At 59.9% G+C, this 20,035-nt stretch overlaps 1 protein-coding gene across 4 annotated transcripts; it reads left to right on the top strand.

The window, feature by feature from the left end:
* Positions 1-710: 710 nt before the first annotated feature.
* NDRG4 (NDRG family member 4) lies at positions 711-19,396 on the top strand. Of its 4 annotated transcripts, XM_039721267.1 has the most exons (17): positions 711-865; positions 4,574-4,665; positions 5,103-5,147; positions 11,107-11,212; positions 12,402-12,522; positions 12,786-12,848; positions 13,019-13,079; positions 13,379-13,465; positions 13,561-13,617; positions 13,955-14,058; positions 14,577-14,633; positions 14,723-14,774; positions 15,325-15,372; positions 15,612-15,647; positions 15,847-15,898; positions 16,436-16,474; positions 17,088-19,396. In XM_039721267.1, exons 1-17 carry the CDS (start codon positions 829-831, stop codon positions 17,240-17,242), a joined length of 1,212 nt encoding a protein of 403 aa, XP_039577201.1. In that variant the 5' UTR covers positions 711-828; the 3' UTR covers positions 17,243-19,396. The 4 variants fall into 4 exon arrangements, with proteins under 4 accessions (XP_039577201.1, XP_039577202.1, XP_039577203.1 ...); XM_039721268.1 differs by lacking the exon at positions 16,436-16,474 and having other exon boundaries at positions 712-865; XM_039721269.1 differs by lacking the exons at positions 711-865; positions 4,574-4,665; positions 5,103-5,147 and adding an exon at positions 8,533-8,967.
* Positions 19,397-20,035: the final 639 nt, after the last annotated feature.

Below are 20,035 nucleotides of genomic sequence, written 5' to 3'. Positions count from 1 at the left end.
TCCCCATTCCCTCACAGCCCCAGACCATCATGGCCATACTGTGGGGACCTTCATTGCACAGGTCCTCCTTACCCTGGAACCACCTGACAACCTTGATCAGGACCATGCTATGCCCAGGGGAACCTGCATTCCCATGCCCCAAAGGACCCTCAGGTCCCTTGTCCCGTGTTTTTGTTCCTGGATACTTCCAAGCCCTTTGTCCTTCATGTCCCACTCTCCAGGATCTCCCTACATCCCTTAGCCACCAATGGCTGTGTTCCAGATATCATTGTTGTGCACAGGTCCCCTCTTGTCCCAGATCCTCCCGAGCACCCTGATTATCACCTTCCCCTGCTCTCAGACCCCTTGTGCCGTACCTGGGGCTCCCGAGGGCTCCCGCTGTCCCCTGCTTCTGGGACTCCACGACCACAGGGACCTGTTGGACCTATTGGCCATCACGGTCCCACGCTGGGACCGACATGGTTCCCTAGCGGGTGATGTGTGTCCCCGGCATCCTCCATCCCCCGTGCGACCCCCCGCAGCCCCCGGCGCTCCGCGAATCCCCCGCAGTCCCCATCTCCCGCTCGCTCCCGCCCCCCTCAGCGCCGTTCTTCTCCTGGTGCCCCCGTTCCCGATCCCGGCCCCGTCCCTCCCCTCCGGCCCCAGCGAGGGGAGGAGGATCCGGCCGGCGGGGCCGTGCCCAGCCCAGCCCCTGCGCCGCCCCGCGCACCTCGCACCGGCATCGGCTCCGGCTCCGGCTCCGGCTCCGGCTCCGCTCGCCCCCCGCGCCGGGGCCGCCGCCGCCGCCCCTCGCAGCCCGCCCCGCCCGCCGGGACCCGCCGCCCCGGCATGAAGGTGCTCCGGCACAAGATCGAGCTCCTGACAGGTACGGCCCGGCCGCCCGTGCCGGGAGCGGGCTGTGACACGAGGAGGGGCGGTGGGGCCGGGGTGGAGAGAGCCTTCATCCCCCCCCCAGCCCCAGGCGAGGAGATGGAGCTGCCCCCACCTGCTCCCGAGGTGTGGGTGCCGGGCTCGGGTCCGTTCCGGGCTCCGGGAGGGGATGCCTTGCTGCAGCGCGGAGAGCCCTGCCCGGGGTGCTGGGGAAGGGGGAACGGAGTCGGCAGCTCCTGGCAAAGGGGGCGGCCAGCACACAGCCGGGGGTGGGGGTGCCCGGGGATTGCTGGAGCATCCCTGCGGTGCCTGCCGGCTCCTCAGCCAGCCTCCCCTGGGAGTCTCCCCGCTGCCCCGACGAATGCGCTGGGCTGGGAAGGAGGCTGCTCTTAGCAACAGCCACTGCGAGAGAGCCTGAGCCCCCCCAAAGCCCCCGCTGCCACCGCCACTCCAGACTCTGCCTGCCCAGCCCTTGCATCAGTGGCACCGTGTCCCCCGGCCTGGCGGCTCCGGTCCTGCACCCCTCAGCTGGACCACACTGTTGGGCTGGTTTGTGGGGGCTGCTGGGCTGCAGACTGTGTCCCTCACGGGTTCAGAGAAAGCTGTGGCTGTTCCCCCTGCACCGGTGGAGCAGGATGTGGCCCAGACTGTCACACTGGGGTTTTTCTTCACCCCATCGTGCTCCCCCATCAGTTCTGCTCGGGGGGCAATGCTGTGGGCACACGGCCGTGGCTCAGACTGAGCTGCAAGTTCCCTTTCTCCCTCTCCCAGCCTCACTGAAGGCTGCCTTGGCTTTGCTGCCTGGCAGGAGCCAGCCCTCACTTCTCCAGATTTGTCTGCCTGTTTGTTGCATGCTGCTCAGTCAGCCCGAGGTGTCCGTGCCAACATCCTGTGGGCACCACATCCGTGCCAGGCCAGCACGCAGGTAGTCAGAGTGGGGACTCCTGTGGGGCTGAGGCAACATCTGAGGAATCCCTGCTCTGTGACCAAACACGTTCCCAAGTGTGAAATGCAGCTCAAAGCCTTGTCGTGATAATGATAATGATAATGATAATAATAATAATAATAATAATAATAATAATAAAAAAATAGTGCTACAAGCTGGTTCTCCTCCAGTTAGCCAGCAATGGGCTGCAGATCCCTGGGGAAGGTAAGCCAATGTGGCTGTTCCTGTTCCCATCTCTATACACAGTGCCAGGGCCCTGGTGGGGCAGAGCACGAGTCCCAGACAGAGCACTTGTGTCCTGCTGGGTTTGGAACTGATTGGGAATTAGGGAAGGGACATGTTCTGGCTGAGCTGAGGAAACTGTGGCACCACACTGGGAAGGCAGAGTAGGAGCAGAGATGGGTGTGTTTGGGTGGAACCCTGGGAATGGGTGCTTGTTGAGGAGCATTGAGGGGAGCTGCAAGGAAAGGGGCTCGTTGCTGGGCACATTACCCTGGCGTAAGATGGGAGCCAGGTTGTTTTGGCTAGGACACCTGGAGCTGTGGCTTCTTCACCAAGCCCTCCACAGCGACGGTGGCCCAGTGCTGCCATGGAGGGACGAGGGGTCCTGTGGGGTGGCATGGGATGCAGAGCACCCAGGAAAGTGGCAGCATGGCTGCGACCCTGCTTACTGATCCCTGACTTACTGATCCCTCCTCTATTCCCACACTCAGCAGTACTTTAGGAGATTGTCCACCCCGTGCAGGGGATGCTGTTGAGACAGGGCTCTGCCACGTCCCCCCTGAGCCAGCTTTGCCCCCACCATGCAAAAAAGGTCACGGGGCCTTTCCTCATGGCTCAGCCACCCTCCCTCCCTCCCATATTAGCTGCAGGCTGTAATTAATAAAGGCATTCAGCATACACTAAGTGCTGTTCCCAGCCACTCTGGGCCGTGGCCACACGGTGGGTTGGTGTGCTCAGCGTGGGACGCTCCTGCTCTCCTCCAGACCCAGCTGTTGGTGAGGCTGATTTTTCTCCTGTTTTCTCCCCTGGGGTTGTGGGGTGGCTCGGTTGGTGGCTCTGCAGGCTGTGCTGGCTCTGCTGTGCTGGTGGGCTGCGGGCCAGGGCTGTCCCTGTGCACAGAGCCATCTCCCCAGCAGCACAGCCCAGCCTGGAGCAGTGTGCCCCTCACTTGTGCCTCTCCTTGGGGCTGATGGCATCTCCTGACATCCCCCGGCCTGGTGGGACTCTCTGGGCAGGGGGTGACACGGATACTCCTGGTGCTGGGTGCCCTGGGAATCTCGAGAGGCTTCGCAGTGGTGTTTCTGCCTCCAAACAGTTCTGGATTGTTGGATGGCTCCCAAGGAGCAAGGCAAAGTGCCGTGTCTGCAGGGAGCAGGCAGGTGGCACAGCCTGCTTGAGTTTTGAGTGGAAAACCCGGTCGGAGGAGCAAAACCCGACTTTGGAGGGCAGTTTATGACCAGCTCCTGTATTCCTGATGGCTTTGCAATATTTGTGACATTTCTTGGCCTTCCCACATTGTCAGCCTGGACTGACCTAGGTTTGGAGATGGACAAAATGTGAAGCAGGCTCGGCTGAGGCTGTGTGGATGGAGTGGGTCTGTGTCTGCTGTGGTGCTTGTACAGCCCAGAGCATCCCCAATGTGTCCAGGGAGATTGCACAGGGGGGAGGCAGCTGGGAGGGTGTGGGATCAGTGCTGGCCTATTTGGAGAAGCAACAGCTTGTCCGAAGGCTTGGTCTTGTGGAAAGAGTGAAAACAGAGGCTGCAAAGGCAATGCCTGAGGTCTGGATCCTGCTTGAGTGCAGATAATCCCCTGGCACTGGGATTTTCCAGGTACCCATCCCATCTAAACACAGGGGAGCCTGGACTGTTCCCCGTGTCTCGATGTCTTTCACGTTCTGTGTGCAGGCAGCTGCTGATCTCCTTGCTCTCTTTTGCTCTCTGAGCCGGGCTTGTGCCTGGGGATGTTTTTGGAGATGTCCGTGTTGGTTGAGGTCAGCAGCACTCAGTCTCACACCGCTGCTGAGCAGTGGCTCCATGGAGAAGTCTGTCCCTCCCAGTCGTGGGGCTGAGGTACCAACGGGGAAGTACCTGATTCACAGGCAAGGAGAAGACTTTGGGAGCAAAGGCTTCACGTTTGGATTTCTTCCATCATTGCTATACAAACTTCAGGCTGTCTCACTGTTCTCTTTCTGCTTGGAACATCCCTCTGCTTCCCAGCATGGCTGAGAAACAACTCTCCTCCTTTTGCCTCTGCAGGGAGATCTCCCTTTGTCCCATCCATATATATCTGCAGCCTAAAGCTAGCCAAAAAGTTGGATTTTCTATCTTTGACTGATGCTGAAAGCTGGGATGGAAATTTGGATGTTCTTGCTCTGGGTTGGCTGCTTACTGAGGTGACCAGCATGGACAGATGAGGCTGGCCCCTCAGTTTGCCCAATTTCATGCCCTGGAGATAGGCTTGTCCTTAACTGGGAGAACTGGACCTGGGTAATCCCAGGTCTGGGACTACTGGACGTGGAGCTGGGAGCTGAGCTTATCTAGGCACTGTCTGCTCTGTGCTGCTGCCAGCTCCCAGCAGAGGGGCTCACTGCAGCCCCTGGACAAGCTGAAGCACCAAGTGCCCATAGTAGATGGGTGCAGTGAAGCTGATTTGGGTCCCATCCCCATGGGAGGGAGCCCCACGAAGCTCTGGAGGGCTGGGACAAAGAGGACCAAGGAAAGGACCTGCCCTGACGTGTGCCTTGCCCTGGCAGGGCTGCTGCTGCAGGAGATGACCATGGCAGGGCTGCACGAGCTGCGCTTCACCGAGGAGAAGCCGCTGCTGCGGGGACAGGACGCCGAGCTGGTGAGTTTGGTGACCACGCTGGCTCTGGCTCCTGCACGTGGGGCACCAGGACATGGGATATGGGAGGGGTGGAGGGGCTGTGTGCTGGTACTGGGCTGGTACTCTGTGTGTGTGCTGGTTTTGTGGGCACATTAGTGCTCCTCTGTGTGCGTGCTCACGGTGATGGTCCCGCGTGGCCGAGCACAGGTGAGGTCTGGAGGGATGATGGATGCGTGTGCAGAGGTTGCACATCATGCTCCCACACACCTGTGTGTGTGCACACGCTCAGGTAACACACTCACATGTGTGCAGCTGTTGTGGAAATGTGTGTGTGTGGGCACTGTGTCCCCTGCAGCCCTGGGAATGGTGCCTGTGGTGTCACCCCTTTGTGAGCTGGGTGGGAGGGCGCTGCACAAGTGAGGGGTGTCCCTGTCCCTAATGGCTCCTTCTCCTCCCAGGACAACTCGGATGTCTTCCTCTCCACTGTGGACACAGACTGGAAGGTAGGACCAGCCGTGGGAGGTGCTGCCCACCCCTGGGTTTCACATGGAACAGCAGCCTGTGCCTGGGGAAGGCTGGGGGGCACTGAGTGGCCTCAGGGGTGTTGCTGTCCCTTTTTTCATGGGATGCAGTGCCTGGTCAGTTTTTGTGCATGAGGCTGCACATCCATCATGGTCCTTGTCAGAAGGGGACAGGGGGATGCTGCCAGGCAGCTCTGTGCTGGCGCTCAGATGTGGCTGGTGGGCACTTGGCCATGGGCTGGGGACAAAACCTTTAAAACAGGCAATTTCTTCTCAGGAAGGCCGAGCTGCTTTTCCAGCCCCTCTACCATTGCCATGGCAATGGTTTCCCAGGCGATGCCAGCTCCCTGCTTATATAAGGATGTTTGAAAGCCTCTTTCTCTTTTGGAGGGCTGGGGCATTGCCCCCTATACCACCCACCTCTCTTGGAGAGCAGGGCCCCTCTGCTCCCTTGGCTGGCACCTGCCCATTTGTACCTCCATTTCTGCTCTCCAGAGGAGCCCCACGATACAGCTCCAGCACTCATGGGAGCTCAGCTCGTGCCTGGCTCCCACGTTGGTCTGCATCCCTCTCACACCCCTGCCAAGGCTCAGTCTGCACCAGGCTCCCTGGGGATGGAGGGTAGTGGGTAGTGCTCCCTGTCCTCCTCCCAAAGTGTTCCCCTGCCAGGGGACACCAGTGATTGTCACAACTTCAGGTTGTGTGCTGCCACTTTGCCAGCAGTGGGACCATGGGGAGAGCAGTGGTCATGGCTGAGTCCTTGCAGGTACAGCACTGAAACAACAGCCCCTGTAAGGATAAAATAAATGTGGAATTCATTTATCCTGAGATAAGGGCAGGGGAGCACAGGTCCCTGTTTTAGCAGGCCCAGAATTTTGGGGCTGGCCCACTCCCATGCAGGTGGGAGGGTGCAGCTGGTAAGGGAGCAGGGTGCTGGCTGCTGGCTGCTGTGGTTCACAGAGTGGGACATACCTGATGGCCCTCTCAAAAGTCACCAAATAATTAAAATGCTGCTCTCCCCAGCAGCTGCAAAGCTGGTGAGGTGCTGGGGCTGGGAGCAGCAGGGTATGGGCTGCTCCTTTCTCTGCTTGCTCAGGGCTTCTGTTTGCCACTGGAGGGGAAACCAAACCTCCTGGTGTCACCAGAGAGAGAGAGAGAGTAGGGAGGAGGGGAGGGATGTGGCAGTGCCAGGTGCCCAGGGCTCTCAGTAGCACCAGAGGCACCACTATGGCTCTGGCTCAGCTGTGCTGGGCAGGGCTTGGTTGGCACACAGGGGATATTAAAGAGCAATGACCCTCCCAGGACAATCGTGTATTTCAGGGTTGGCTCACAGTGGCACTGAACTGTGTCCCTGGTGGTGCCCAAGTGGAGCAGTTCTGGACAGCAAATGCCACAGGGGTGCACCATGATGCCCTCAGGACCTAAAAAAGGAATTGGGCAACAATCAAGGCAGCTTTTCCCAAGCCAGCCAGACCCTGTGACCTCTTGGTTTCCCTCCAAGAGCCTCCGGGAAGGGATGGGCTGAGTTTCCTGGGCTATGCCAGGGCAACCACCTCCTTTTCTTCACTCTGACATTTGCAAGTTGGTGCAGTGCAAAGGCTGGGGGCTGCCATCCCTTGGGGAGACCTTACTCAATTTTCTAGGCTCACCTCCTAGGGACAATCCAATCCAGCCCCCAGTTTAACCCTTCACTGTCCATCTGCTCCTCCCAAGAGCCAGTCATTGATGGGATGCTCAGGTGTGGCTGGGGCAGTGGGGGGCCTGGGGAGCCCCCACTTCTGCCACCAGCCCAAGTAAAGCCCTTGAGACATAAACCAAGGTGCAGGAGAGCTGGGGGAAGGTGCCCTGGGACCCGGGTGCCCTGGATCCTGCAGGAAGTCTGGGCCACCTACCTGGCAAGTGGGCTAGTAGCCAAGACAGTGGTGATCCCATTTGATGCTACTCCAGCAAAGTCAGCCTTGCTCAGCCCTCCCATCTCCCTGAAGCCCTTTTGCACTCACCTTGGCTCTTCTACCCCTTCTGTCTTCTGTTAACCACCTTCTGTCTTTTTTTGTCCCTCTGCATCTCTTTTTTTTTTTTTTTTTTTTTTTTTTTTTTTTTTTCTTTTTTTTTTTTTTTCTGGGAACTGTGGCTGTCATGGTCTTTGGCTCTACAGGCAGCAGGGCTGGGGAAACCAAAAATGGCACCTGGAGTGCCAGGAACCACCTGGGAGCTGGGCTTCCCCATCACACATGGTCCTTCACTTGCAGAGATGCCTCTTTCCAGGCTGGGTCTGAGCTCCCCACAGGACAAAGCAGTCAGAGTAAAGCCTCGCTGGTGGAGGCAGTGTGACTGTCATCCCTCTGCCTGCCTGTCCTTCCTCCCACATCCAGACCTGGCTGTGCAGCCCTGGCTTGTTTGTAGGACATGGCTTTCATGGCTTCCCTGAAAGGCAGGGAAGGGACTGTGGGCCTCCTTCTCCATCCATCTTCTTTGTGCTGGTCATGCCAAGCTGGGCAGGGCAGGCAGGGTGCAGGGGGAGGGCGCCCACAGACTGCTGGGGGGTTTTGGGTGATGGTGGTAAGAGGAATCCCTGTTGGAATCAGGGAAGGAATCATATGTGCACATGGGAATACTCACATGTGTGTGCATGCACACAGCATGTGTCAGTCCAGGGACATGATCCAACCCCTTGGAGCTGCTGGATTGTCCCTCCTCCTGCTTTATTTGCCTGCCACTGGCAATGCCCAGGTCAGGGCTAAACCCTGCACATCCTCTGTGTGCCATCATCCCGCAGCTGCTGGGTGAGGTGACACAGGTGTGGACATGTGTGTGCCCCTCTGTGCACACCTGTACAAGGTTCTGCAGGTGTGCAGCTCCTTGTGCATCCACCAGCACTAGTGATGGCTGTGGCATCTGTGCTGAGCCCACGGGAGCAGGACGCAGCAGGTGTGCTCCTGTGTGCATGACATGTACCGGAACAGGTACTGACACACAGGGCCTGGCCTGGGGGATGAGCCACAAGCATTTTGTGGGGTGCACATGCTTCAGTGTGGGTATGGTATTAATTTTCCCAGTTTTCCCCCTGGCACACAGGGTTTTGCCCGGCCCATGTGTGTGTCTGTGTTGGTACGTGTTCCTGTGCATGGACACGCGTGGTCACATGCACATGGCACAGCACGCCTGCCGTGTCCTTCTCCTGTTTTTTAGCGTGTGCCCGTGTCCATCTGTGGCTGTGTGTGTGCTGCCCTGCCCGGGCACGGCTGCAGGGCCTTGGTCTGGGTGGCTCCGTGTGGCTCAGTGTGGCTCCGTGTGGCTCCGTGTGGCTCCGTGTGGCTCTGGGTGGCTCAGTGTGGCTCCGTGTGGCTCCGTGTGGCTCCGTGTGGCTCAGGTGTGTGCCCTGACCGTGCTGGGGCTGCTCACGGGATGCCAGTCCAGACACCCCGCCTGCCTCCGTCTGCCGAAGGAGGGAAGATGGAGAAGGTACCGCACGGTGCCAGGCGTTTTTCCTTCATAAACAAGGGTATTTGGGGCCAATTGGAGCATGAATAATTCCCGCGGCAGCCAATGGCTGAGTGCTGGCTCCATCGCGGCGCTCGCCCGCAATGGAGGCCAAACCTGCCGAGGGGGAAGGGCGAGGGAGGGCTCAGCGCAGGGCTGGGGCTCCGCTATAAATCCAGGCGAGGGGCTGAGCCAGCGCAGAGCTCAGCTGAGCCCCGGCTGCCGCGTTTCTGTGCCCCACACCCGGACCTCCAGCTTGGCCCGCGCTGCCTGAGCATCCTCGTCCGCGCAGTTCCTCGCCATGCCGGAGTGCTGGGATGGGGTAGGTACCGCCCTTCCCCTGCTCGCTGCCCTCCCTCCCTTCTTCCCAGGTGTTTTGCCCCAGCGTCTCTTCTGCTTGCCCAGGCTGGGCCTTTGCAGCCAGCAGGGCTCGGCGTGGGTCAGGCAGGCATTGGGGCAGGGAAGACCCGCTGCTGGGGAGCCCTTCCTTCGCCCAGCCCTGCTGCCGCATCCCTGATGTGCTGCAGGTTTTGGGGACGCATTGTCCTTGAGCGTGTCCTCCCCGAGGCCGGCAGGGATGCTGTGCCCAGGCTGAGCAGCTGTGGCCCGTGCTGGGGCTGTGTGCTGACGGGGGCACAGTGCCCCTTGCCCACCCCCTGAGCTGCAGAGGGAGAGGCTCTCCGGCTGCTTTGAAACAAGCCCTCAGCTGGTTTCTGCCTCTGGGGTGATGGCAGCACCCGATGGCAACAGGCTGGTGCAGAGGGGCTGAGCGAGGTGGGAGCGCTGCAGCAGTGGGCAGGTAGCCTGGACATGGGTGGGCTCTGTCAGACACCTGTGGGTGCTGAGACCCCCATGCCCCTCCTCGCTGGGGCTGTGGGTTGTGTGTGCCCCTCTCTCCTTGCTCTGGGTTGTCTGTGCCCCTCTCTCCTTGCTGCGTGCGTCCCCTGCATCCCAAGGCTTTTCCCCCAGCGAGCATCCCTGCGGCAAAGGGCAGGGCTGTGGTAGCCAGCGGTGCTGCAGAGGCTGCACCACGGGCAGGATGTGCCTGGCTTGGTGGAGGGTGGGGGGCAGGAAGGAGCAGTGCTGAGGCTGGATCTGCTACCTTGGGCGGGTGATTTTGGGGTAGGATTGAAAGCTGAGCTGTTGGGCATGTGATGAGGATCACGGGGATGGTGATGGCAAGGAGGCAGCCCTGTGCCCAGGACCAGGAGATATCCACATGGATATCTTCTGCTCTGTGACCTTGGGCCCGGCCCTTCCTCTGCCTCAGTGTCCCAGTCTGTTGTTGCAGAGGGATGTCACTGCTCATGCACTTCTGCCTGGTGCAGCTGCAGGGGATGGAGGGACAGCTGTGCATGAGGGATGGGGTCAGGGTGCCCTTGGGTGTGAAGAGACGTCTCCACAGAGCCCTGGATCTGCTTTTGGCCACTGTGTTCCCCCAGAGACAGCAGGTCTCAGTGAGGGGAGGCACTGCAGTGAGGAGACCCTGTCCCCAGGCTGATCCTCCCACCCAGGCCTGTGTCCTTCAGAGTCCTTGGTGGCGCGTAACCCGCGTGAGCATCCACGTACCTGCTCCCCTCCCACCAGCCCAGCCGTGGGGCTGCCAGTGCCAGCAGTGAGGACCGTGATGCTTGGGCACCCTGCCACCATCCCCTGCCCTGCCCTGCCCTGCTCAGCACATGCTGCTCCTGCACCCAGCAGATCCCAGCCTCCAGGTCGCTGCTGCTGGACTGGCTGGTGGGCACAGGCATCTGGAGGGGACCTCTGGTCCCTTGTCCTTGGGGACCACCTGGGCTCAGTCTCCTGTGCTGGCTGGGCCAGGATATGGAAGGAAAGGAGCCCTCCTAGACAGGGAAACTGAGGCACAGGGTAGTTTTTGTCTCTGTGTGGGGGTACTGCCATTTCAGACTAGGGTTTTAAAGTTAATTTAGCTGTAATTTTGGGATCATTTGCAGCATTTCCTAGAGTGCTGTCCAGGGTCTGACCTCTGCCTGTTTGTCCCAGATACATCGAAACTGCCCAACTGGCCCTACCATGTTGCCAACATTTTCTCAGTCTCAAGCCCCTAAAGATCTTCTCCTCTGTGCTATTATCCACCTGTCCCATCCTGTTATCCTTCTCTCTCAAGCCCTCTTGGATCTATCCCTTGATACCATCCTGCGATCCCATCCCATGAGACACATGTCCAATCCTACATCCTATGATCCTATCCAGAATCTCCCTTCCCTTCCCTTCCCTTCCCTTCCCTTCCCTTCCCTTCCCTTCATCATGATTTGTCCTGCTTTCTGTCCCCTCTGGGATTCCCAGAGCTGTTTTTTTTCCCCGGGACAGCTGCTCCTCTTTCCCATGTCTTCCCACGGGACCCAGCCATTTGGGGAAGCAGCAGGGCAGGGTGTGATGGCAGGGCAGGAGAGGATGAAAGAATGCCTTAGGGCATCACCCCATGTCTCCTCTTCCCCAGGAACACGACATTGAGACCCCCTACGGGCTGCTGCACGTGGTCATCCGGGGCTCTCCCAAGGGGAACCGCCCGGCCATCCTGACCTACCACGATGTGGGCCTCAACCGTGAGTGCTGCTCCCGGCCTGGGGGTGCAGGGCAGGCAGGGCTGAGCCCCAGGCTCCACGGGGTGCCAGGACATCGCCCCTGGCTCAGCTCCTTTGCCTCCAGCCGCGGCTGCACGGGGCATCTGAAAGCACCAGGGGAGTTGGGATGCTCAGCTGGACACAAAGCCCAGGCCAGGCACAGCCAGGAGTGCTTGGCCACCCCGGTGCTGGCTGGCTGCCACAGCAGGCAGGGATGGACATGGGGGATGCTGGGCTGGTCCTCACTGCAGCTTCCAGCCCGTTGGTATTCAGAGCATGGACCCAGCTGGCGGCAGGGACGAGTGGGGACAAAAGAGACAGGGAATGGCAGGGAAGGAGGCACCCCGAGCTGAGGCTCTGATGTGCAGATGCTGCACTTTCTGTCAGCCTGCAGCCCCAGACCTGCACCCAGAGCCGTGTCCCGGGCTGTGCCCCCCAGCTGAGCCAGGATGCCCAATTCCCTGCGAGTGGGGAGAAGCATCTCCTGCTCTGCTGGCGGCGGAGGCTGAGTCACTGACTCAGTGCACATGAGCTGTGTCACCATTGCAGCAGCTCTGCCTGTTCAGGTGCACGTCACGCTGGCTGCAATAGGCCTCACAACCTGCCTCACCCCACGTTTTGGGAGGGATCTCCCAGTACTGATGCCATGGGACAGGACCCATCCAAGCCCCAGCAGTGTCTGTATCCCACTGCAATTGTGGGGGTCTTGTCCACAGCTGGGGATGTTTCTTTGACTCTTTCCAAGCAGGGAGATTTGCAGCTGTTCCTCAAATGCTGTGTTTGCTTGAGCCCTTTCTGGGGATTTTGGACAGGGCTAATATCCCAGGCTGCTAATCCTGCTGCCCACTGGGTGGTCTTGCAGTCCTGCATCCCTCAGTCCCATCCTTCTGGGGCTCCCCAGTGAGGTCACCCCAACTCCTCATTCTGGCTGTGTCTGTCCATCCCCATGCCTCCTGACACCTGTAGGGATGCAGCCCTTGCTAACAGCAGCTGTGGTCCCTGCTGGGAGGACAAGGAGCTTGGAGGGAAGGGGATGAGATGGTTTTGGTAGCATGTCACCTCCTGGTTGAAGGGGAGTGGGAGGGTGGGCAGCTGCTGTCCATGCTCCCCTGGCCCACCAGGCCCCAGTGTCGGGGTGTTTGGTCTCTGATACCCACCTGCCCTTTGACAGACAAGCTTTGTTTCAACACCTTCTTCAACTACGAGGACATGCAGGAGATCACGAAGCACTTTGTGGTGTGCCACGTGGATGCACCAGGACAGCAGGCAGGAGCCTCACAGTTCCCTCAGGGGTAGGTGCCAGCTGCAGGGGCTCGCTGTGCCTGCTGGGGTGTCACCTCCCTGCCCCTTGGGTTGTTGCTGCCTGGCAGTTGTGCCCTGCCTGTGAGTGTTTCCAAACTGTGCCATAGCCTGTGGCAGATGACTGGCCCAGGGTGGGTGGTTTGCGGGTGGGTGGCATTTCCCTGCCCATTTCTGGCAGCCCAGCTGCCCTGTCCCAGCCACTCTGCTCTGAACAGGTTCCATAACCACCATCCTGTGCCTCCCTGTGCCACAGGTACCAGTATCCATCCATGGACCAGCTGGCTGCCATGTTACCCAGCGTGGTGCAGCATTTCGGGTGAGTCAGCCTCTCTTCCACTGCTGCTGGCTGAGGGTCCTGGGCAGGGAGATGGACAGAAGACAAGGATTTGGGGCTGGGGGAGTTGTCCTTGTAAGCTGGCATCCTGCAAGTCCCAGGGAACGTGTTGGAGCCCGCTGTCCCTCACATGGACCTCTCCATATTTCCAGGTTCAAGTATGTGATCGGGATCGGTGTTGGGGCAGGAGCCTACGTGCTGGCCAAGTTTGCGGTGAGCCTGGGGCTGGGATGGGCTGGCCTTGAGTTGTTTGTACCTGCTGTCAGTCCAGGGCATGGGGAAGAGCAGGAGCTGATACCTCCAGGCAGTCTCTGTTGCTGCAGAAGCCCCAGGGGGGTTGGGGGACCCAGGACAGCAGTGCCAAGGCTGCAGTAGCTGGGCAGTCTTGCACAGGTCTCACATTGTTCCCAGGACACCAGGTCCATGCAGTGCCTGTGCAGTAGCTCTGGTGGGGGGCTGCCCAGGGCACATCTCCCCTCCCCTCTGAGCCTCTCCTCTCTTGCTCACTGCAGCTCATCTTCCCTGACCTGGTCGAAGGGCTGGTCCTTATGAACATCGACCCCAACGGCAAAGGCTGGATTGACTGGGCAGCTGCCAAGGTGGGCAGGGCCTGACCCCTCCTCGCAGTCCTGGCAGCTTCCTGGGGCAGGAGGCAGCCACGGCAGTGCAGTAACTCCCTGTGCTCCCTCCGCAGCTCTCCGGCCTCACCAGCACGCTGCCAGACATTGTCCTGTCCCACCTGTTCAGCCAGGTAAGGGCTGTGCCTCCTCCAGCCCCCTGCCATCAGCTCTCAGCCCAGCATCCCAGCTGGGTCACCTGGGCTGTGCCCTGCCAGCTGCCACAGTGCCACTGCACCTGTCCCATGTGCAGGGTTGGGGGCAGTCAAGCCCTGCCTGCTCTGAGGCTTAACCTTGATGAGTGTGTGACCCCTGCCCATGTCCTGCCTGGGTGTGCTGCCTCAGTACCACTGTGCCCAGCTGCATTGCCCAGCATCCCCCTTCTCGTCCGTGCTGGCTGGCATGGGCAGGACTTGGGGAGCCGGGTGTGTCCCCAGCACCTGCCCTGACCTCCATCCCCTGCTGGCACAGGAGGAGCTGATGAACAACACGGAGCTGGTGCAGAGTTACCGGCAGCAGATCGGCAGTGTGGTGAACCAGTTCAACCTCCAGCTCTTCCTCAACATGTACAACGGGTGAGTGCCCCCGGCAGCCCTGCTGCTGGGCTGCATCCCTGTCTGTGCTAGGGTGAGGGGCTGCAGTGCTGGTGGGTGGCTCTGAGGTCACTGTGAGAACCCAGACCCCTGTTGGGTGCTGTCATCACCCTCCAGTGCATGCAGGCAGCAGTGCAAAGCTGTCTGCCTCCGCTGACTGGGGATGTGGGAGTGGTGGTACCAGAGCCCACCGCCATGGGTACACATTCCCACATCTCCTCCTGCTCTGGGTGCTGGCACAGCCCTGGGAAAGGGGGCAGAGATGCTGTCCCATGCATGCAGGGCATTGGGAGCCCTGCCACTCTGCTGGGTGCTGCATCCTGTGGCACAAGCTCTGCTTGGGCCGTGGCAGAGATGGCTACAGCATCCTCCATGCACAAGGTGCTGGGACAGCAGGGCTGGGTGTGGCTTCTCGGGGCTGGCAGTGGCCTGATTCTTGTGCTATGGCATCAGTGGTGGCACCTGCTCATGAGCTCACACTGGCCTTTCTCCTCCACCAGCCGCAGGGACCTGGACATCAACCGGCCTGGGACTGTGCCCAATGCCAAGACGCTGCGGTAAGAGCCACACCAGCAAGTCATGGAGGGGTCCTGGGGCAGGGGAATTCACTCAGAGCAAACCCTGACCTTTCTCCTCTCACTTCCAGCTGCCCTGTGATGCTGGTGGTCGGAGACAACGCGCCTGCTGAGGAGGGGGTGGTGAGTGCTGGGGCAGTGCCTGCAGGGTGGCAGGCGGGCGATGCCCACGCACGGGCACACGCATGTTCACTGCCTGCTCAGACACTCAGCAGCTCCTGGGGGTGGCAGCGTGCTCATGTGCAGACCCGCCTGCTCGTGTGGGCACATGTGCAGCTGTGCCTGGTTGCCACACCTGGAAAACTTCCCCTTCTTCACACGGCCAGATGTGCTCACGCTGTGCACGCTCGGATGTGTCGGCACACGGGCACGCTCCCTGCTGGGCCACGTGCACACACACAGCTGCTGGCACACTTGTGTGCATGTACACACACGTGTGACACAGAATGCCTCACCAGTCCCCCTCACCTCCCGTTCCCTGCCCAGACTCATGGGAGGAAAGTCCCCTGTGTCCCATGGCAGGGATGGTGGTCCTGTGGGCTCCAGACCACCTAGTGCCCTGTCTGCTCCTGGCTGGGGTGGGATTTGCCAGCTGGAATGCCATGGGCCAGTGGACTACTTCTTCTTGGCTCCTGGCTTCCTAGGGTGCTAATATAATTTCTCTTGCTTGCAGGTGGAGTGTAACTCCAAGCTGGATCCCACCAACACCACTTTCCTGAAGGTAGGCTGGTGGCAAGGGGCAGTAGGGAGGTTCCTGCTGCCTATGAAGTGCTCCATTGCCTTTTGTCCCAGGGCTGCAGGGTGTCCCCATCTCTCCATTCCAGGTCCATCATGGCCCTTGGAGCTGAGGGTGTATGGGGAGAGCAGGTTGACCCCAGCAGTGGCATCCAGCCAGCGGGTGTGGGGGGATGGTGGGCAGTAAGGCACCCTCCCAAACTAAGCAGGACCTTCTCTTTGCAGATGGCTGACTCTGGTGGGCTGCCCCAGGTCACACAGGTGAGCCTTCACAATTTCCCCAGTTACCTGGGCATACTGGGCCCTGAGACATGCACTGGTGCTGTCCTTGGCTAGCTGGGGATGGGCTGATGAGGGCATAGGGGTCTCACACTGGGGCTGCAGGAAGCTGCTTGGGGCAGAGAGGGGATCTCAGCCTCAGGGCTGCCTCAGCTCAGCTCACTCTGCTCCCTCCCTACAGCCAGGCAAGCTGACCGAAGCCTTCAAGTACTTCCTGCAAGGCATGGGCTACAGTGAGTGCTGGGGCTGGTGTGGGGCTGGTGTGGGTCTGTGTGTGCTGGTGTGCACGTGTGCTGACCTGCTGCAGGTCTGTCTGTCCATGTGTCCACAGGGGAGTGGGGTGTACAGGCTCTGTGTGCACACAGATGTGTGTACAAGGGCTCTGTGTGTAGAACTGTGTATCAGGCTCCCTGTGTTGGTTTGTGTGTGTGTATGTATGTGTGTGTGTGGGCATGCACGAGCAGGGGCTGTGTGTGTGCAACAAAGACAAGCAGAGCTCGTGTGCAGAAGTCTGTGCATGTGTGTGTGCAGTTTAAGACCATGTGTGTGTGTGTTTATACCTGTGTGTGCCTGCTTGCAAAATCCACATGCACATGTTGTGTGTGTGTCTGCAGGTTTGTTGATGTGTGTGTGTGTGTGCAGTCTGTGTGCACAGGGACAGCTCCGTGTGCAGGCACACGTGGGTTGGGCAGGGCTCCTGGCCCAGAGGAGTGGCTGACAGGGCTGACACTCTCTCTCTGCCCTCCCTGCCCTTCTCCTGCCCCTGCCAGTCACCCACCTGAAGGATCGGAGGCTGAGTGGAGGCACAGGTACTGCTCAGTGCCCGCTGCTGCATGGTGCCTGCCTGGCCTGTGCCCTCCAGCTGCCTGGGCACCTTTGGGAGCAGCCTGGGTGCAGGACTGGCCCTTCCCTGCCAGATGCCCACTGCCTCGCTCTGCTTTGCCTGAGATGGCACTCTAAGCCAGGGCTGGGGGGCTGAGAAATGGCATTCAGAGGATTCCTCCTCCATGCAGGCACAGTCTTGGCAGTGTGTGCACTGTTCCCTCTTCCAGATGGGCCAGGAGCTGTGCCCACTGGCCATCCTGGCTGGGGGAGGGTTCCACCTTCCCCGCACACCCTGGGCAGCCAGGGGAGCTCTGATCCCAGCTCACTTCTTTGCTGGAGCATGGTAGTCAGGGGTTCCCACTGCCTGATGCCCAGAGGTTGCATGCCCAGGAGTGAGCCTGGTGCTCAGCCTGCCCAGAGCAGCCCTGCCCTGCTGTCCCTTACCTGGAGCTGCTCGTGTTGTCACAGCACCGCTTGCTGCAAGCTTGTGCCCAGGCTCAGTCGCATCGGGGAGCAGGGCTGGTGGCAATGTTGGCTCAGTCCCTCAGGTTTTCAGAGGGATCTGAGCACCCCGGCCGTCTCTCTGTGCCCGTGCAGTGCCATCTGCCAGCATGACCCGCCTGGCACGCTCCCGCACGGCCTCCCTCACCAGCGCCAGCTCCGTGGATGGCACCCGCCCGCGTGCCTGCACCCACTCGGAGAGCACCGAGGCCATGGGGCAGATCAACCACACCATGGAGGTATCGTGCTGAGGCCTACGCCCGCCGCCGACGTCTCCTTCAGAGCCATCTCCCATCCGTCAGCATCCCGCCAGCACCCACCCGCCCCGTGGACATCCTCCACCAGGGCCCTCGCTTCTTCGGGGTCAATTTGTCTTCTTTGCCATTGGCCTCATCCCCTTGTCTGGTACAGGAGAAGGAGAGGGGCTTCGTCCAGCAGTCACACATGGTTCTGCACTGGTCCTCACCCTCCCTAGCACCGGCTTGGCCCCGGCTTGGGAGGGTGGGTGGCAGGGGGACAGGGCCAGGATGGGGTAGCAGGGTCAGGGTGGTGAGATGGGGACAGGATGTTGGGATGGGATGGGATGATGGGATGGGACAGCACGTGGAGAGGACACAGGAGGTAGGTTGGTCTCCCAAGTTCAACTGATGGCTGATCAGAAGGAAGACAGAACAGGGAGCAGCGCTTACTGGGAGGTCACTGGTCTGTTCCTAGGGATGCAGTTTTCATTTCTCCCTGATGGCCCTCTCTAGGGAGAGCTAGCATGGGATCCCCCAGCACACCCAGGACTTGCTACCCCAGAGCTGGCTGAGCCTCGTGAGAAATCACATCCCAAACTGTCCCTTTGCCCTGGTCATGTACCCTGAGGGCTGCCCTGGGGCAAGTGAAGAGGTGTCAGCCCTACTCCAGAAGCTGTAAGGGCAGAAGAGTGGCATGAGTGTCCCCCTGCCACCGGTGGTGGCAATTCCTTTGTCCCTTGTTGCAAGAAGGACAATTACCGCCTGCCACCAGAAATGCACTGGGGAGGGGGGAATTGGCTGGCTTGGCCCCTGCCACACTATCAGTTCCACTCCCAGCTCTTGGGCTAAGCCTGCCAGGGTCCAGAGGCCACTGTTTTAGGGGATGTCACACAGCAAATCCCACCTCAAGTTTTGCCACAACCTGTGGGTGTCATCACCAAGGAGCCATTAGCAATAAGACGAGACACTCCCCCCGCCATGCTGGGGAGCCCTCAGCACCCTCTGCCCCGCCGGGTGCCTCACCACAAGGTGCTGACAGTGTGGGGTGACCCATGGGATGTGGGGAGCACTCTGTGGCTTTGCCCACACGGCTGGCCAGACCCGCCGTGGCTCCCCAAATCCACAGCCCACCTCCAGCATTTTGCCTGCACACTGAGCGGGGCGTCTCTCAAGGGCTTGGCTCCCCCCAGGCCGTGGGGCCCCCTCTGGCCATCAGCTCCAGGTGGCTCTTGCCTCTCCACTCGGCACGGAGACCCTGTCACTGCATAACCCCCATGATGGCCACCCAGCCTCTGCTGCCGGTGCAGCCGTGCCCAGCCCCTCCTGGGCACAGGCACAGGTAAGGATGGCCCTGGCCCTGGTGATGGGTGCTCAGGTCTCTGGAGGTGGACCTGAGCAGGGAACCCACCAGGTGCCACCGCCTGGGCGAGCAGAACCAGCCCGCTGGAAGCAGGTCCCAGCCAGCCCCACAAAAGCATTCTACCCTCTGACCCCATCCCTGCTCCCCAGTGAAGGGCACAGAGCTCCTGGGGCTCCCAGCGGGTGTATGAGGGCTTTTGGCCCTGAGACCCGTGGCCCACCCAAACCCTCCCCTAGTAAAAGGCCACCCCAAAACACCAGTGTGCCCCTTTGTCCCCCACTTTGTTCTGCTGTGTGCTTCCTTCTTGGTGTGACTCTGAAAGCTGCGTAGCTCCTTTTTACAGTAGATAGCGCTGCGATCTCTTGTTTTCTCAGCGTGTCCTTCCAGATGATATATATATATAAATACCTATACATAATATATATATAAGGGTTTGCCCAATCCCGGACCTTTTTGGGTTCACTCCTCCTTGCATTCTTGTCCAAGCAGTGCCGTGTGGTTTCCCTGGAGGTGGTGTGGCCGTGCTCGCCTTCAGTTCCTCACCTTGGTTTTGTTGGTTGGTTGGTTTGGTTTTCCCTGGTGGTTTGTTCTTTTGATTTTTGTTGGTTTTCCTTTTTTTCCCAGTCACAGCAGAGTTTAACACATTTTCCTGTCTGAGTGCAGCCTGGTTTTGTCACAGCGGCACGGAGGCCGCAGCACTCATCAGACAGCAATATGTAAACCGGATTTAACTAACCTGTTGCTGTAGAGAGGAGTTACTGTGTTGGAAATAAACCAACTAACTAATAAAGATGTTAAGAACCCGCTGTGCTCTTTACAATATGCTGCAGGGAAATGGGTCTGAGCCCACCTGGGCCTGCCTGCAGAGACCTGACAGGCACGGAGGACAAGGGGGACACACCTTGGCCATCAACACCACTAGTGATGGGCACAGGACCCCAGGGTGCACATGGGGGAGAGCTGAGGGGTGCTCTGCCTTCGGGGTAGCCATAGGCAGGCTGCCCTGTATGTAAAGAGTGGATGGAGGCTGGGAAGCTGCCAGTTGTAGCCCAGTGAGGTTGGATCCAAGGGGTGTCCACTGGGGAAGAAAAGATCTGTGGCTGCACAGCTCTGAGGATGATCAGGGTCCTTGGGAGACTCTTCCTGTCCACTGCCAGGGCCCCTGTTTGTCTCCCCATCAAGGTCTGAGTGTCCCAGGCCACAGCCTTTTCCACGTGCATGATCCTGGGAAGCATCCTCTCCCTACCTGCTAGTCCTTGTCCCTGCTCGAGTGTGTCAGTGTCTGCCTTTGCTGGGTCACTCCAGACTGGTCCCAGTCCCTGCAGAGGGGCCTGGAGCCAGAGCATGGAGACACTGTGGCTGTGCAGACACTCATGGCTGCCCGGGGTGGGCAGAGAAAGCCTGGACACGTGGGGGGAATGCAGAGGGCCAAGGCTGAGCTGAGG

The sequence above is a fragment of the Passer montanus genome, unplaced genomic scaffold (assembly GCF_014805655.1).
Source record: "Passer montanus isolate IOZ18808 unplaced genomic scaffold, ASM1480565v1 scaffold45, whole genome shotgun sequence".
Classification (NCBI taxonomy): Eukaryota; Metazoa; Chordata; class Aves; order Passeriformes; family Passeridae; genus Passer; species Passer montanus.
This window is presented reverse-complemented; position numbering and strand designations above follow the sequence as displayed.

Coding starts and splice junctions, on each gene's coding strand:
- NDRG4 (XM_039721267.1), top strand. CDS start 829: ATGAAGGTGCTCCGGCACAAGATCGAGCTCCTGACAG. Junction 12,849..13,018: donor AGCGTGGTGCAGCATTTCGG/GTGAGTCAGCCT, acceptor CCATATTTCCAG/GTTCAAGTATGTGATCGGGA. Junction 13,080..13,378: donor ACGTGCTGGCCAAGTTTGCG/GTGAGCCTGGGG, acceptor TGCTCACTGCAG/CTCATCTTCCCTGACCTGGT.